At 42.9% G+C, this 19190-nt stretch overlaps 1 protein-coding gene across 1 annotated transcript in view; it reads left to right on the top strand.

Annotated features, from left to right (window-relative positions):
- The window catches only part of LOC139311778 (alpha-2-macroglobulin-like), a 102881-nt gene continuing 83691 nt past the window's right edge, over positions 1-19190 (top strand). Inside the window, exons 1-5 of the mRNA XM_070936286.1 lie at positions 1-112; positions 7324-7510; positions 8814-9009; positions 11533-11585; positions 12705-12725. Of these exons, the coding sequence (XP_070792387.1) occupies positions 18-112; positions 7324-7510; positions 8814-9009; positions 11533-11585; positions 12705-12725 (552 nt within the window). The 5' untranslated portion in view covers positions 1-17. The remainder of the gene's footprint in view (positions 113-7323; positions 7511-8813; positions 9010-11532; positions 11586-12704; positions 12726-19190) is intronic.

Here is a 19190-nt window from a genome sequence, read left to right as displayed (position 1 = left end):
CCAGCCATCCAACCACCATGGGGAAGGGATGGATCTGGAGGGTACCCAGCCTCTCCCTGCTGCTGCTATTGACTCTTCTTCCTTCGACTTCCTTGGCCGATAACCCTGAACCGTAAGATGCTTCTTGTCTTCCTTCTTTCTTCACTGAATCTCCACTTGTGGCTTTGTCCTTTCTTTTTCTTCTTTGCAGGTTTGCAAGTAGGGAATTGACACAATCAACACTGGAGTCATTGTATAACCGCTGCCCCAGCATGGCAACAGCTCATTTTGTACAGCACAGAGGATTAGAGAAATTAATTGGAGATCCATCCACAAACTCTGGGGCCAGAGGGAGCAGGCTAGAGTTCTCATGAGCTGCCCAAAAGACATTTAAGTTGCTCTTTGTAGGCCATCAAAAACTAGTTAGAGGGACCAGTGGTTTTTTTCATTAGGTGAAACAAACATTCTTAATGGGTTTGCTATGGCTATGCAATGCTCAGCATTCAAAGGCAAAAAGCTGGGAGTGATTGGGTATTAATGCAAGTCTTATCTGCAACTCTTATCTGTCTCTTTGGTGGATTCTGTTGATGCAGATAGTATATTTCAAAGCCTGTTTGGGCATTTCAATCCCAAATGCTTCACAGCTGCCTTACCTGATAGGAATTTATTCCAGAGCCCAATGCAAGGAGGGAAATTCAGATTATGAACCATCACTATCTCGTATTTCAGAAAATGTTGCTGGTGCCTATTTTTGAGACATAGCCAATCAAGTGCACAAACAGCTCCATAAAGATGATTTAATTAGGGCTCAGAAATAATACTTTCCTGGGTTTCCAAAATTTATTGAACTACCGCTAATCAGGTAGGCTGGGTTCATAGAACCTGGGAAGAACCAAAATAACAAATTAAGGCGACAACATACTTTGGTTATCCTAATGCAGGTCCAAAATCCTGTTTAGTTACAGTTTACAAAGAGTTAATGATTCAAAAGAGGCTTGATGGCCTTTTGCCCAGAGCCGAAAGCAGAATGTAGTTTTTTAAAAAAAGATTTCAGGGGTGGTGGTGGTTGTTCATGAAAAACATCTGGACCTACAGTATGTGACTAGCGAGTTTGGCTCTCTGGATTATACAGGCACTTTAAATTAGGTTTTTATAGAATTGTGGGGGATCATAATTTATATGAAAGTTTTTTTTCCTCCCTAGCAACTATCCTTTCTACTTATGTGCATCCAATAAACTTGGTCTTTTTTCCAATTATTCGTTTAGATGTTGGTGTTCATGCTTATTCGGCTTTGCTCTGGATCACTTCTGGAAGCAAAGAATTGAAGCATAATATTGCAAAGGCTCTATGGCTTTTTCATTTATTGATCACACAGCCTGTGATTTCTGGCATTCATTTTATTTTCAAATAAAAATCAATTCTGGCAAAAATCAATTATACCTTCGTCTTGGGAGAGATAAATCTACAGGTCATTTTTTTAAAAAAAAAAAAATCCACAAATGATGACTGATTGTAATAGAGTAATATCTCACTTTAATCCTGTTCTCGATGCAACAGACATCTACTTCTTCTGGTTTCCATGGATATCATTTATATTGATTGATGTAATGTATAAAATTGTATCAATGTGCAAAACAGCAACATAGGTTACATTAGTATATTTATTTATTTATTTGTTTGTTTATTAATTTATTTATTGGGACTATTTATAGTCACTCATCTTATATCAAATTCTGAGTGGCTCCCATTCAACAATACGATGAGGTGGTTTAGTTTTGTAATAGCCCCCTCTAATTCAGTGTTAGCATTGCTCTAATTGGCTGGGGAATTCTGGGAGTTGAATTTCACACGTATGAAGTCCACACACAGGTTGGGAAACACAGCTGTAATCCAATAGATGTTCCTGCAAAATGGAGATTTCCCTCCTCTCAATTGGTGTAATAAAATGAGGTCTCATTCTGTGGGCAGTTATGCATTCCCCTGTCTCACTCATCATGCATACATTACATCTTCCCATTGAGATCACGGAGGAATTAACAAGATAGCTGGGATTTCACAACCTCTATTTGGTTACTGTTTTCTGGATTTGCTCAATATGCCCAAAAACCAACAAGAATGGGTTTGAACTTTGACAGCAGTCTAAGTCACAAAGGCACCTAACCAATATTAAACCTATGTTTAGCAGGTTGTGTGAGCTCACTGACCTAGTTAAAGAAGTTAAGCAGCTGTCCAGCCAATTTAGGTCAGCCTACTTGATTATGGAATTTAGGACCCTATGAAGTCATTTGCCTAGTTCAGTTAATCAACTGATTTTCCTTAGCAAAATGTATACTTTCAGAAGTGCTTTCATTTCCTAGAAGCTGAAGCTAAACAATAAATCTGTGCCCAGAGTATTTTATCTGCTAATTCTTTGGGTTGATAGAAACTGGCAAGTTTCTGCTAGGAATAAGCAGTTTGGTTCCATTGATTTCCATTCCAAATTTTTTTTGCACTGCCAATTTACAAAGCAGCATAGTTATACAGTTTTCTTGCAAAAATCAATTTACAAGTCCGTGGCAAAAATTTAATCAAAGATCCAATCCAACGGTCTATGGAGATTTTCAGTAATCCAGATCATGGTTATCCCAAAGGTGCTTTTTTCAAGAGGCTACTGTACTTTCGGGTTTTTCTTTGAAGACATTTCATTTCTCATCCAAGAAGCTTCTTCAGCTCTGACTGGATGGTGGGAAATGGAAAGATTTATATTCCTTGCAGACAGCTGATCATTTGCATTCTTTTAGAAAACCGTTGAGGCCACTTGGAGGTTTTTCTGTGTCCTCAGGGTCATCCGAGTAGTTCAAGAGATTGACAGCCATTTATCCAGAATGGTATAGGGTCTCCTATAGGGGGTTTGACTAGAAGACCTCCAAGGTCCCTTCCAACTCTATTATTCTATTTAAGCAGGGATTCCAGCTTCTGCTTCAGGACAGTAAGCTTCCATGATATTTAATTCTCCTGCCCAGTTCCTTTAGTCTTCATGCTATGTTCTCATGGTAGAGCCCATTCCATCCCATGGTATTTCAATCACAACATTAGTCGTTTAACTGGAGATACATTCTCCTGGCTAGTTGTTTCAAACTAAGCAAGGTGAGTGCCTACTTTGACAAGAAACAAAGAATTATTCCATTTAGATAAGAGAACAGAAATAACTTTTAGAATCGAAGGGAAGTCATTTTGAGACAGGTATTGTGCACCGACTGGCAAAATATTCATATTCCATCTGGCCTGACATCGTGAGAGGATGTCTGGGAGGAACATCCCCTAGATTTATCGGAATGGCATGGGACTCCTCCCACTGTCGTGAGAGGACAGTGGAGTCGTTACCCACGTTTTTTTGTTGCTGCCTTTTGTCCTCAGGACCCTTAGACTTATGGAACCCTGGCCAGACGCCATTTTCACCCTTTCCCATTCTGTGGATGTATTCAACCATTGAGCTTCTTGCGCTGCGAGACTCCCCCCTCTCGCAGGTCTGGCCCTCCACATTATCGAGGGCCTACCTCAATGACGGGCTTTGGAACCCAGAGAGGTGGCATGCCGCGAAGAGGGGGTTGAGGGGTTTTTTAAGTAAATTGGGTAAATTTTTAAGGGGTCCCGGGGGGGGGGAGGGAAAAATTGGAACTAGGGTTGTGGGTTTGGGGGAAGACCCACCAAGGGGAGGGTCAGGCCTGGCCACTATGCGCGGCGGAGGGGATGGGGGATCCGGAGGTGATGGGGGGGTCGAGCTTGTCCAGATTGTGTTTCTATCATCGGTACTGTGAGTGGGAGGGGTAGATATGGCGGGAGCAGGGGGCCATATCATGTTAAGGGAGCGCGTACCCGCTGTCTCCGAGCGGTAGCGTGCTCCGGCCCCCAAGGCTCCACTCGTTCTCCAGGTTGTACAGACCCTCAGAGCCCGGGCCTTCGACTGATGTTGTGCAACGCCAGGTCCGTAATACATAAAGCCCCCCTCATTTGTGATCTGGTTCAGGAGGGGGGAGCGGACCTGGCGGGTATTACGGAGACCTGGTTGGGCCCGGAGGGAGGGGCCCCTCTGGTAGAAATGTGCCCACCAGGCTTCCTGGCATTCCATCAGCCGAGGTCACAGGGGAGGGGCGGGGGAGTAGCGGTTATTATTAGAGAAGGCCTTAGGCCGAGGGAGGCCACTGTTCCTCAGACGGCCGATTGTGAGACCCTCCTTGTGAAGTGGGGTCATGGGGTTCAGAGGGGTTTGCTGATCACGTACCTGGCTCCCTGCCACATGGCAGCAGCCCTGCCCGAGCTACTCAACGTTATCGCCGCGGTGGCGGTTGATACCCCCAGACTAATGGTCATGGGGGATTTCAACCTGCCGTCTGTGGGTGAGATGTCTGAGGTGGCTCGGGAGTTCATGGCTTCCATGACGGCTATGGATCTGACCCAACTAATTCATGGCCCTACACACATGGGGGGAAACACACTGGACCTGATTTTTGTCTCTGGACAGTGGCTGAGTGATCTCGAGATAGGGGACATAGTCATCGAGCCCTTGTCATGGTCAGATCACTCTCTCCTTCGCCTTGACCTTCGAACCGCTGCACCCCGCCGCAGGGAGGCGGAACCGATGAGATGGTACCGCCCCAGGCGCCTGATGGAACCTGATAGGTTCCAGACGGAGCGTGGGCCAATTCCTGAGGTTCTGGCTCATGCCTCGACTGGAGACCTAGTGGCCGCCTGGGATAGGGCGGCCGCTGGAGCTCTGGATCGAGTCGTGCCTTTGCGGCCTCTGACCCGGCGTCGATCTCACCTGGCTCCTTGGTTCACTGAGGAGCTGAGGGAGATGAAGCGCCGGAAAAGACGCCTAGAGAGTAGTTGGAGGGCCAGTCGTACTGAATCTGACCGGACACTGGTAAGATCTCATATTAAGAATTACCTAGTGGCAATAAAAGCAGCAAAATGTACTTATCTTGCTGCTCTTATTGCGTCATCAGATAACCGCCTGGCCGCCCTGTTTAGGGTGACCCGCTCCCTGCTCCACCAGGAAGCGAGGGAGGACCCCTTGGAGGGAAGAGCCGAGGATTTTGTTCAGTATCTGTATGACAAAATCACTCAGATTCGGGAAGATCTGGACTCTGACTGGGTAGATCCAGCGGGGATGACGGGGGCAGGTCCTGAGAATGTTATCTGGGATGAGTTTGATTCTGTGACCCCTGAGGACGTGGACAGGATTCTGGGTAGACTGAATGCGACCACATGTTTGTTGGGCCCGTGCCCCTCCTGGTTAGTGCTGGCTTCCCGGGAGGTGACGCGAGGCTGGCTCCAGGGGATTATAAATGCTTCATTGGGTGAGGGTGTCTTTCCCGCCGCCTTGAAAGAGGCGGTGGTGAGACCTCTCCTCAAGAAGCCTTCCCTGGACCCGGCAACATTGGCTAACTATCGTCCAGTCTCCAACCTTCGCTTTGTGGCGAAGGTTGTTGAGAGTGTGGTTGCACGACAGCTTCCCCAGTACCTGGATGAATCGACATATCTAGATCCGTTCCAGTCGGGTTTCAGGCCTGGGTACAGCACGGAAACGGCATTGGTCGCGTTGGTGGATGATCTCTGGAGGGCTAGGGACAGAGGTTGTTCCTCTGTCCTGGTCCTATTAGATCTCTCAGCGGCTTTTGATACCATCGACCATGGTATCATGCTGCACCGGTTGGAAGGGTTGGGGGTGGGAGGCACCGTATTACGATGGTTCTCCTCCTTTCTCTCCGACCGGTCGCAGTCTGTGTTGACAGGGGGGCAGAGGTCGACCCCGAGGCCCCTTATATGTGGGGTGCCACAAGGATCGGTCCTCTCGCCCCTTCTGTTCAACATTTATGTGAAGCCGCTGGGCGAGATCATCCGTGGTTTCGGGGTGGAGTACCATCAGTACGCTGATGACACCCAGCTGTACATCTCCACCCCAGACCACCCCAACGATGCCCTTGAAGTGATGTCCCGGTGCCTGGAGGCCGTACGGATCTGGATGGGGAGAAACAGGCTCAGGCTCAACCCATCCAAGACCGAGTGGCTGTGGTTTCCGACGTCCCGATATAGTCAGCTGGTGCCATCGCTGACTATTGGGGGCGAAGCATTGGCCCCCACGGAGAGGGTTCGCAACTTGGGTGTCCTCCTGGATTCACGGCTGTCTTTAGAAGAGCACTTGACGGCCGTGACCGGGAGGATTTTTCATCAGGTCCGCCTGATTCGCCAGTTGCGTCCCTTTCTGGATCGGGACTCGTTACGCACGGTCACTCATGCCCTCGTCACCTCCCGTCTGGACTATTGTAACGCTCTCTACATGGGGCTCCCCTTGAGGAGCACTTGGAGGCTCCAACTGGCGCAGAGTGCGGCCGCGCGGGTGATGATGGGAGCAACGTGGCGCTCCCATGTAACGCCTCTCCTGCGCGAGCTGCACTGGCTCCCGGTGGTCTTCCGAGTGCGCTTCAAGGTCTTGGTTATCACCTTCAAAGCGCTCCATGGCTTAGGACCTGGCTATTTACGGGACCGCCTGCTGCCACCAATAGCCTCCCACCGACCAGTACGCTCCCATAGAGAGGGGCTCCTCCGGGTGCCGTCGGCCAAACAATGTCGACTGGCGGCCCCCAGGGGGAGAGCCTTCTCTGTGGGGGCACCTACGATCTGGAACGAGCTCCCCCCGGAGATACGGAGTATTCCGGATCTGCGTACCTTCCGTCGCGCGCTTAAGACGTTTTTATTCCATCAAGCTGGCCTGACCTAAACTTTTTTCCTCTTTTAAATGGAATTTTAAATTTGGTTTTAATTTATTGGGGTTTTAAAATGTTTCAGCCAAATTTATTTAATTAGTTTTATCTCTATTTTAAATTTTGTATCTACATGTTTTATTTTATGGCTGTTCACCGCCCTGAGTCCTTTGGGAGTAGGGCGGTATACAAATCTAATAAAATGAAAAAAAAAATGAAAATATCTTCTGCTCTATCATTTAAACAAGTTTAGCTGGTTTGGGGCAAAACAGCCCACCAAATCTATTTGCCCAGGTGCAATAGTATTGAGAGAAGGAACAGTGATTTTTCTTGCAAACTGCCGACACCTCTCAAGAGACAGAAAATGTTAATGTACATAGCCATTAAAAGCCTTCCTTCCTTCCTTCCTTCCCTCCTTCCTTCCTTCCTTCCTTCCTTCCTTCCTTCCTTCCTTCCTCCTAGCAACAAAATTGATAATTAATCCATCAAGAAAATTATTTTAGATGCATGGGTGGTAACTTTCTGTAGTGAAACCTGCCCCAGTTACAGGGCATCCATGTCACTCACTTGATAAATCCTTTTCACTTTCCCGCTTTCCAGGCAATACTTGATCCTGGTCCCCTCTGTGATCCACACAAAAACCTCTGAGAATGTTTGTATCCAGATGATCCATTTAAATGAGACCGTGACTTTGAGTATCACCATAGAATTTGAGGACAAGAACATAAGCTTGACTGAAGTGGACATGGTGGCTGGGGAGGACATCTTCCGATGTGTTTCCTTCCAGGTAGGAGCTCCTTACTTGTATGTGTCATATAAAAATGATGTATGTATTCTACTTTTCTTCCCAAAGTGGCTAAATAGGAGCCAGCAGTTTGATATGGTTGCAAAACCAAACACATTCAATCTTAGGGTGCAACTACATTTCAGAATCATTTCAGAAATGCTATTTGGTCAATGCCAAACCAAATTTGGAAAAAATACAAAGTATAATTAAGTAGATGTGAGAAAATACTAGCACAACAAAAATAAAGCAACAGATTAAAAAAGTCAGATTATCTGCACAAGATGTACTGATTGTGCAAGGCTAAATCTAAGTTATTACAATCTATTGTAGAGAATATTCGTAGCTCGGGTTGTAGTTTGCTGCTTAGATCCTGGACATTTCATTTCTGAACTAGATAACATCTTCAGCAGGGTTTTTGGGGAAGTGTCTTGTTCATTTATATAGGTCCCGGATGGTTAGTTGGTCTTGTGACTGGTTGAATCATAAGACTGATTCTGGTCTTGTGACTTCTGAGTGGCACAAAATCCAACTAGTGAGGAGATGGTCAGTTCTGTCATCAATTTGGATGGTCTGTTTTTTTATTGGTCCGTATCCTGGTTCTAAGTCAATGTGTTTGTTGATGGACCCGTTGGTGGAATGCCAGGCTTCGATAAACTCGTGTGCCTGACAGGTTTTGGCATGGCCGATGACTTCAGCTTTGTCCCAGTCAAATCAGAGTTGTTTGTTGACTGTGTGACCGGCAATTAGGGACTTCCGGTCATGCCATTTGACATTACAATCTATGAAATAAAATATATGTCACCTAAAATGAGATCGCTATCATGTATTAAACCTGAAAAGATAAATAAAGTAAAAGAGGTCATTTCTGTGATCAGCTGTACCTAATTTTCCCCTTACAGTACATGTTAACAGTTCATAACAACTTGTTAGCACAGTGGTTAGAATGCAGTATTGCAAGCTAATTCTGCTGATTACCAACTGCCAGTAGAGTCTCACCAGCTTAAGGTTGGTTTACCATCCTTCCGAGGTTGGTAAATTGAGGACCCAGATTGTTGGGGGCAACATGCTGATTCTGTAAACTGCTTAGGGAGGGCTTTAAAAGCACTGTGAGGTGGTACATAAGTCGAAGTGCTGTTGCTATTGCTATTCATATAAAAAAGGGCAGGGCTTCAATGGCATTGTTGTAGCCTCCATCTTGACTTTTTTGCCCTCCATGATTATTGACAAGGGTCCAGGAAGTGAAGCAAGAGGTTCTAGATCCCTGTGAAAAATCCTCATGCTGCTACTTTTGTTTCTTTTCCAGCTTCCCAAGTTGAATCGTTCCTCAAGCCATTTGCCAAGGTTTTTCCACTATTCAGGCCGTCCCAATGTTCTTCTCAGGGTGGTACTAAAGGGACAAACGTTGAACGTGATGCAACAAGAACGGGTCACAATCAGAAACCCAAGTGACCTACTTTTTGTTCAGACAGACAAGCCCATCTACAAGGCAGGACAGGAAGGTAAGTGAGGTCCTTCCAGTGGAGAAATTGTAGAGATAGAGGTATGATCACAACTGGGATCAGAATTTCCATTGCTAAGCAAGTTAAGTGAGTCGTGCTTGATTTTACTTTTTTTTTTTTTTTGCCATGGTTCTTAAGTTAATCACTGCAGCTAGAGGTAATTATCGAGTTACGAATGTAGTAGAGCCTGCCAATTATATTCATAACCTGAGAATTCATTTGATTGAATTATGTTAAATGAATGTGATCATTCCCTGCTTTTCCCAATGCAGCCGCTAATCGAATGCGCTGGTTGTTAAATGCACAGGAGGTATCTCAGGGTGGGGAAGACCATGCAGGACCTGGTGCTGGAGTAGGCCACCCAAGGCTTCCTCTAATCCACTGAGATTACCTTACGCTCCCCTGGGCCCCCCACAATACTTTCCTGCCCCATCCTACCCCACCAGGTCTCCACAAACTGAGCCTGCTTTGCCAAAGTCCCGGATTCCACTTACTCCTCCCCACCCATTTCTCATGGCTTTACTGAAATAGGCAGGGGGCATGTTGCAGCATCTCTGCAGTTGGTCATAAGGGTGAATGACTGTGGTGCTACAACATGCATGACTTCGGAATCAGGAGTTTGGCTTTCCTCCTCCTTGACTTTGCTTGCTGGAAGCTAGCTGGGAAGGTCACAAATGTCTATATGCAATCCTGGGATGCTGCAACCATCATAAACAACTTGACGGTTGTCAGGTGCTGAAATTGCAATCATGTGACCATGGGGATGCTGTGATGCTTGTGTGAGGAATGGTTGCAAGACACTTTTTTCAGCACTGTTGCAATTTGGAATGGTTGTTAAAAGTTATACGTCAAGGACTACCTGTAGTCCCTTGCCAAGATAGCGTCTCTTCCAAACCACTGGAAATTTCTTATTTCTGTGATAAATCTTTTACAGATGAGCTTTCTCTTCCTAAGGCAGGTTGTTCTGTGGTATTTTACATGTGCTAGAGGCAGTTTGGTGCAGTGAGGTTAAGGCACCAGGCTAGAGCCTTGGGGGGAACCATGAATTTTAGTCCTGCCTTATGGATGGCCTCGGGACAGTCATTCTTTCTCAGCCCTGGGAAGCAGGCATTGGCAAATCCTTTCTGAAATCTTGGCAAAAAACTGCAGGGACTAATTTAGGCAGGCTTCAGAAGAAAATGCTGAGTCAGCATAACAGAGGTGGTAGGGACCGTGGAGGTCTTCTACTCCAAACCCTGCTCAAGCAGGAAACCCTAAACCAGGGATGTCAAACTGGCGGGCTGCGGGCCAGATCCATCATGCGCAGGCCACCCCCACCAAAGCTCCACGAAGGGGGAAAATGTCGCGAAACATCACGTGAAGGCAACGTGATGCGGCAAGTTTGACACCCGTGCCCTAATTAAACCATTTCAGTCAAATGGTTGTTCAATTAGACATCCAGAGTCAAAGGCACACACATTCACACACACAGGGTCTAACAGGTGGCTACATTTGGTCAACTTGATCAAAGTGGCCTTGGCCCCCAGTTACTTGGAGAACTGCCTCTCTGAACAAATCCGTCTGTGAGAGATGGTTTAAAAAGGAATGACAGAGAAGGTACTCATAAAGAATCACTAAGAGCATGGAAACAGGCTTTTTCTACGGATTCCCCTCATGTAGGAATTACTTCCCACTGGAGGACCAGATCACTTTCAATTAATTTTTGGTCACATGTTGAAGATTATTTATTTATTTTATTCCATTTTAGGGGGATCTGTGCAGATTTTTAAAATCTGAATGCTTTGATAGATTGTCACACCAAGTTTCACAAAGGAACACCGGATAGACATTCTGCAATGAATGAGTTGTTGGAATTCACTGTTGGAAATTCTATGCAACAACTACAGTAGTATTCAGTCAGTAGATGGCAGTATTTGCAAGTTTGGATCTCTATGCTTTCTGGTTCTGAGTAGAGTTTCCTGTTTCCTGTCACAGAATATAGTTGAGCAGTAAAGCACATGGTGACTGTACTCTTTATTTGCTGTGTGGTGCTTTATATATACAGAATTTCTAATATGAGTCAATAAATCAAATAAGCCCTTCCCTTGATGTCAATTACCCTGCAGATTCCATTCTGGCTTGATCTTGTACCCATTAGAGGTCAGAATAGATGACTTCTCCCTTCACTCCAAATCTATGAATGGGTGATAGAAATTCCTGGGAGGAATCTGGGGCTACTATCCTTATAAAGCCCAAGCTGGGTTCCAGATCAGTGGTGGGTTGCCCCCGGTTCGCACTGGTTCTATAGAATCAGTAGTAAAACCAGCGGGAGGCTTTGCCCACTGACCCCGACCTCACCAAAATGCTTCTGCACATGTGCAGAAGCTTCTGCGCTTGTGCAGAAGAGCGCGTGCGTGCATGTGCAAGTAAAGCAAGCATGCGCGTGTGGCCCCGTTGCGAACTGGTAGTAAAGGTAAGTAGAACCCACCCCTGATCCAGATGTATGTGGCCACAAAGCCAATACTGTCCTTCTTCCTTTCACAGTGAAGATTCGCATTGTCTGTCTGCATGAAGACTTCCGTCCCGCAAATAAGAAGGTAGACTGTGACCGAGTACAATGGCTACTCATTCCCTTCCCTGGAAGGCTGAAGCCTTCTCTGAGGTTTCACCTTGGCATAATTTTAAAAAAATCTTTTCTATGTTCATGTAATTCCTGCAGTAATAGTTAAAAATGTCAAGATGGCTATGCCCATGAGCATATCCTGGTTTACAACTATATCATAAATTTGCATCTCATCATACACACACATAAGCACAATGATCTTCCATATCTAAGAAAGCCAAAATGGGCATCAAAATGACATCTGTTGCAAAGATGCAAGTAATACATGTAATACAAACTGAGTCCTTCAGTTTGTAACTGTGTTCCCTCTTCCATTAATTACTTGTTAGCTTTGTACACTACCTTTTGTCCAGGAACTCAAGGTGGCTCTCTCTCCTCCCATTTTCCCCTCAATGACAATCCTGTAACGATAGTAGAATACCAGAGTTGGAAGGGACCTTGGAGGTCTTCTAGTCCAACCCCCTGTTGTAACAGGAAACCCTATATCATTTTAAACAAATGGCTGTCCATCTCTTCTTAACAATCTCCAGTGATGGAGCATCCACAACTTCTGAAGGCAAGCCGTTCCAACTGACTGTTCTCGCTGTCAGTAAATTTCTCAGTTCTAGGTTGCTTCTCTCTTTGATTAGTTTCCATCCATTACTTGTTGTTCTGCCTTCAGGTGCTTTGGAGAAGAGGTTGACAGTTGACGACTTCTTCTTAGTGGCAGCCCCTTAGATATTGGAACACTGCTGCCATGTTACCCCTGGTCTAAACTAGTTTAATGAAAAGAAGTTTCATTAAACTAGACATACCCAATCCTGCAACTGTTCTTCATTTGTTTGATTCTCCAGTTCCCTAACCATCTTCGGATAGTTGGGATGAGACAGGAACTGACCCAAAATCTCCCAGAACTTTCTATGTCTGAGGAGGATCAGGATTTGACTTCCCTGTTCCTACTGCAGCATATTCCCCACTGCCCCACAAACAGAAGAGATTACCTATAATATCATACATTCACATTTCCTCTTTGTGTGTACATGTGTATAAGATTATAATTCATTGTCTTGTAGTTTCTGATTTCTCTCTCTCTCTTGTTTTTTATTTCTGTCAGATTCCTTTAATTTACATTGAGGTAAGTATTCTTTTTCTCTTACCACAATAAAAAGATGTTGCTACACCCCAGGGGTGAAATCTAAAATTTACTACTACTGGTTCTGTGGGCGTGGCTTGGGGGGGATAATGTGACTGAGTGGGCGTGGCCAACATTTTTTTTTTTTAACTTTTAAAAGCATTTCTTTTTTGGGTTTGATTTATATGCCGCCCTTCTCCGGAGACTCAGGGCGGCTTACACTGCGTTAAGCAAGAGCCTTCATACATTTGTATATTTATACAAAGTCAGCTTATTGCCCCCACAGTCTGGGTCCTCATTTTACCTACCTTAGAAAGGATGGAAGGCTGAGTCAACCTTGAGCCTGGTGAGATTTGAACTTGCAGTAATTGCAGGCAGCTGATGTTAATAACAGTGCTTTAGTCTGCTGCGCCACTAGGGCTCTTAAGAGGTTGCAGAAAAAAATGCTTTTAGAAGCCTCTCACGATCAGGCAACTCAGCTGGGATCGCCAGAGGCTTTTAAAGGCATTTTTTGGGCATGATAGAATTATAATTAGTGTACCTATTAGTTGGAAGAAATTAATATATCTAGAGCTAGTTGGACTGTGCCCTGTGTACTCTATACTTTCTTTTAAGAAATTCTGGAAAATGAGTAAATTGCCAAAAATTGGAAGAAGAGGTGATTGCACACGAAGCGCATGCACAAAGAGAACTGGTAGTAAAGCTGGTTAGAACCCACCACTGGCTGGATTGCTGGGCAGGCTAGCAAGCCTGCGTTCGAGACCCAAGAGCTGCCATGGGGCAGGGTTGAGCTCGTCCTTCACTCCAGCTCCTGCTAGGGACATAAAAGGAGATCCCAACTGGGTGTCTCCAGGGCAATGGTGCTATCACCGGCTAATCCTTTCAATCTGGAAGTGCCTCAGTGTTTCTGACTCTGTGCAAAAAAATTAGAAATAGATCTTCCCGGAATATACAGTAATTCTGTCATGCTCATCATCCTGGAATCCCATTCCTTCAAAGTGTTCTACAATACTTTCTGGAGGTTAGTCATAATGCGAAAATGATCCCTTGAAGTCACCATTACGATGGGCTTAATGTTCAATTTGGGAATTCTCCTGCACTAGGCCTATCATTAGAAATGTATCTGCTGGCTATGATGTTATGTGAATAGGGATAACGGATGGTATTTTGTCATATCTTCCGGGACATCTAAGTATTTTGGCTGGCCTTGATTTTTTTCCCCCATCATGTTATCGTATCAGAGCATGAACTCTAAGTCATTGGGACTTAAACATTGACCGTAAATCAATGGAACAAAACTTGCATTATCCTATGGAAATGAAGAAAGTTGAGGAGGGCAATGGATAACCAGGGATGGACTTTTATCTGGAAGGGCTGTGAACTCAGCTCAGTTCCAAGAAGTTTTGTTTTTGTTTTTAAGACATTGAATTTATATTTTTATGATTTAAATAAACGTTTAATTTTTAGTTGATTGTACAAGTATATTTTTAGGGATGCTTCAGAATTTGATTTTCTTCTCCAGAATGAGTAGTTCTTATGTGATACAATCTACTCAAATTGTAGGCACCATTGTTCCCTTAGATCAGTGGTGGTGAACCTTTTACTTACCAAGTGCCGAACAGGAACACGCTTTGCGTGTGTTTGTGTGCCATTGCGTGCCTGCGCATGCTTGTGTGCCATCCGTGGTAATGCGCGGCTCCTCTCCACGTGCTGCGTGCGCAACTGCACCATCTGTGCATGCGCACAACTTTTGCACATGCAATGCACACATACAAATGCTGTGTGAACATGCGCCCACAATCTCACGCACATGTGCAAACACACGTGAATGCACAGGAGAGCTCAGAAGATCAGCTGGGTCCCCTGAATGGCGCGCATGCACACCAGAGGCCTGAACACTAGCTGGGCTGCATGCGCATGTGCAGTTTCAGGGGAGCTTGGCGACAGCTCACGTGCCCAGAAAAATGGTTCTGCGTGCCACTTCTGGCACGCGTGCCATAGGTTCAACAGCACGGCCTTAGGTTATTTAGAACAAATAGATTTTTTATATGATGTACTACAGGGGCGGAAGTGGGGAGAAAAAGGTTTTAAATATTAACCACCATTGCAATTTTTTTAACCAAGAGATATAGTCTGAAGTACTTTGGGGGGAATAGGATTTCCAAATCCACCCACATCAGTTAATGATTGAGTGATAGGGTTTCAAAAGAAAGAATTCAAATTTGAATTAGGTTCTGGGAACTTGGCAACCCCAGTTCATTGCTTTTGGTTCCAACTGGTTAGAAAAGAGAAGAGCAAGGAGATTTGTTTCTTTCATCCTCTGGTCCTCAATAGTTTCAATCAGAATACAGCTGGAAGCAACCTTCCATTAGTCGTTCCATTAGTTAATTGTTCTAACTGTTAGGAAGTTTCTCCTTAATTCTAGGTTGCTTCTCTCCTTGATTAGTTTCCATCCATTGCTTCATCTTGCCTTCTGGTGCTTTGGAAAATAAGTGGACCCCCTCCTCTTTATGGCAACCTCTCTGTTGCAATATTTTCAGGATCAGACTCAATAATGATAATAAGAGTTAGAGGTTTAAATATATTTCTCTTTAATTATAACAGGCATTCTATATTCACTGAATATTCACAGATAGAAGCGAGGAAAATGGTGAAGGTGGCTCCTTATATATACAAGGGGTGGAGCCAAGAATGGGAGTGGTGAATTATGAATACATTAGGAACCAAAGAATAAGTTAACCCCCGATGTCCCATATATACATTATTTACACATTAGGGAATAAGGCATTTACATCTCACAAATCCCCCTCTAAATGCCGGTTCGCTATACAACACCAATTACATTCAGATTCAGGACAATATAAGACATATAATTTTGATGTTAAATATTTGTGCTGTTTAGAAGGTAAAGGCTTCGTCAATATGTCAGCTAATTGTTCAGAGGTATCACAATGCACCGCTTTGATAAATCCATCTTGAGACAATTGTCTCACATGCTTAAATTTTATATCTATATGCCTGGACCTTTGTCCAATGGCATCGGATCTGGATATTTCAATGGCTGCTTTATTATCTTCATGCATAACAAAAGGCAAAGCAGGTTTTTTCCAAACATCTGAAATCAAATCATTAAACCATACAAGGTTATTTGCAGCTTTGGACAAACAAACATATTCCGCTTCTGTGGTCGAAGTGGCTACCAGTTCTTGTTTACCAGTGTACCAGTAAACTGGACAGTCATTTAATAGAAAAATATAACCAGAAGTGCTCTTTCTGCATGATATATCTCCAGCCCAATCCGCATCTGCGTAACATGTAAGTTTTGGTTCTTTACCATTACTAGGTTCTAATACTAAGCAAAAGTCTAATGTACTTTTCAGATATCTTAGAATTCTTTTGACTGCTTCCCAATGATACATTGTTGGTTTGCTAACATATCTTGACAATAAGTTGAGTGGTAATGCAATATCTGGCCTGGTCCAATTAGATATATAAAGAAGTGAACCTATGACTGATCTATAAAATGTATTATCCTTGAATTCAGGGGAAGATTCATCAGTGTTTCTAAGGAAATCAGTTTGCATAGGAGTGTCACAGGGTTTGGCATTGTTTAAATTGCATTTGTTCAGAAGTTCAATGATTTTATCTTTCTGAGTAAGTTTGAATCCCCTTCTAGTTTTGTTAATTTGTACACCAAGGTATTTGTTTACTTTACCTAGAGATTTCAACGAGAAATGTTCGTTTAGCTTATTTACAAAGGTTTCTCTTCTCTCCTTGTGTCTTCCTATATATAAAATATCATCTACATAAATTAATACAAATTCAATATGATCATCACTCTTTTTTACAAAGAAACAGTTATCAGCAGTGGTAGCGTTGAAATCCATGGTCTTAAGTACTTTTACCAAGCAATCGTACCATCTTTTGCCAGATTGCTTTAATCCGTATAGACTCTTGTTCAATAGCCAAATTTCATTCTTATTAGTGTATTGACTGTGTGGTGCTCTTACATATATTTCCTTATCTAGTTTTGCGTGTAAATACTCAGTCTGTATGTCATATTGAAATACATCAAGATTGAGTGCAGATGCCACTACTAGAGCTGTTTTAACACTCTCTGTTCTCACTGTGGGGGAGTATGTGTCAGTGTAGTCCTCCGGATATTTTTGTGCATAACCTTGTGCAACCAATCTAGCTTTGTATAGAGTATTGCCTCCTTCTAGATTCTTAATTTTATAAATCCACCTGGTACCTATAATCGTTTTATCTTTAGGTGCAATCGCAGGTGTAAACACATTTAATCCTTGCAAACTTTCCATCTCTTTTTTCATAGCTAGTTCCCATTTTTCCTTTTCTTCACGAGGGAGTTTTAATACTTCCTCATATGTATTAGGTGTCATTTGTTCACCATCCATATGCATTATGTAATCTCTGTATTTATTTGGTACTTGATTTCTATTGTTTCTAATAGCTCTTTCGGGTTTGCTATGGTTATCATGCAAATATCTTGCTTCCTTTTTTGTTAATGTGTCTGTCTTTATTTTGTGCCGACTATTTGTCCAAGTTTTGGTTTTGTTTTTATTTTTGTTGATATTTTGATTTTCTATTGTCCCTTCCTCACAAGATTTTGTATCTTTGCATTTATTTGGAAATATTTCATTAAGATGTAATTTAGACCAATTGGCCTGTTCATGGAACACAGCTGTTCTGGAGACTATAAATTTGTTATTATTATCAATGAATCTGTACCCTTTGGTGCCAGTTTCATATCCCATAAATCTTAATCTTCTGGATACGTTTTCTCCCTTTCTTCTCAACTGCTTAGGTATGTGTACGTCTGCAGTGACTCCAAATATGTGCATGTGTGCTAATTTGGGTTTCCTATTATACATCACCTCATATGGTGTTTTATTCACAATACTGGACCAGGTTCTATTTTGAGTGTAATTTGAATAATGTAAGGCCTCTGACCAAAATTGTTTGCCTAAACCAGCATCCTCTAATGTGCACCTAATCATGGTTTGTAGTGTGGAATTCTTTCTCTCTGCAATCCCGTTTTGGAACGCAGAAAATGGACTAGACGTGAAATGTAGCATTCCTCTATCCTTTAACCATTGGGAGAATTCTTTAGACATGAATTCACATCCCCTATCTGTCATAATTTGTTTTATTCTGATATTATGTTGTGTTTCTATGCGTTTGTAGAATTCCTTAAATTTCTGAAAGGTTTCATCCTTGTGTTTTAATGTGTAAACAAAACCATAGCGACTGTAATCGTCTACTATTGTTAGGAAGTAACGTTTTCTATAAGTGATTGATGGAGTTAATGGACCAACTAGGTCCATATGTATTAAGTCAAAAATTTTGTTAGTTGATCTGTTGGATTTTTTTGGTCTGGGGCTAGTTTTTAGTTTAGTGGATTTACATACTGAGCATTCCAAATAATTTTCACAATTTTTTATTTTGACACCTTCTGCGTGTTCAGTCATTTTTTGTACTACGGGAAAACTTGCATGTCCTAACTTCCTATGCAAGATGTGAGCACACTCATCATGAATTGGTTTACCTATTCTTGGTTTCTTCTCATTGTGTGTATTTGCGTGATCATGAGATATTTTACATTCATCATTGTCACTGTTACTAACATTTTCATCATCTGCCTCAATACAATCTTCCATATTTGAATCAATGTTATGTAACCATCTTTCTTTTGTTATTAGATAGGGTAGGCCTCCTTTAATCATCACAGTGCCTACATTTGTTTTGTCCTTCTCTAAAGTTGCTTTCCCCTTTGAGAAAACTATATTGATGTCAGAATCTCTGCTTAGTTTTATGGCACTTAGTATGTTATGAGGTATTTCTGGAATTAACAATACCCCCTCTATTTTTCCTAGGCCAGGCAAGGTCACATTTCCTCTGCCTAATACTTGAACCTTTTCTTGATTAGCTACCTTTATTACAAATTTATCTTCTGTAAATGAAGACAATATATTTTTGTTATTAGTGGTGTGGTTGGTTGCCCCAGAATCAATAAGCCAATTATTGTTCTCATTTTGTTGTGTTTTAGTGCTGTCTTGTTTATTTAGTCCATTCAGTGAACCAGATTTTCTCTCTTTTGAATTTTCTCTACCCCCTCTACTATCTCTGTAATTTGGTGGGCTTCTATATTTATGTCTATCTGTGGAAGACTGTCTATAATTGTATTTGCTCCTATACTCTGACCTATGTCTCTCCTTTGAGATTTTGGGACAGTCTCTTCTATTGTGTTCCCTGGATCCACAATTATGGCATTTAAAAGCTTCATTGTATTTTTCCTGGAAAGCTACCTTCCTAAAAGATTTGTGTTCTGTGTGATTGCTGGAACGATTTTTTCTTGAATTGTCTTCTGCTATCAATTTGTTAGATAGACTTTCTATGGATAAATATCCTAGATTGATGGTGTCTAAGTGTGACATAAAACTATCCCAT

The sequence above is a fragment of the Pituophis catenifer genome, unplaced genomic scaffold, assembly GCF_029215685.1.
Source record: "Pituophis catenifer annectens isolate HBS135680 unplaced genomic scaffold, rPitCat1.0.hap2 SCAF_2, whole genome shotgun sequence".
Classification (NCBI taxonomy): Eukaryota; Metazoa; Chordata; class Lepidosauria; order Squamata; family Colubridae; genus Pituophis; species Pituophis catenifer.
Note: the sequence above shows the minus strand (reverse complement) of the source record. Positions and strands in the feature narration are given on the sequence as shown.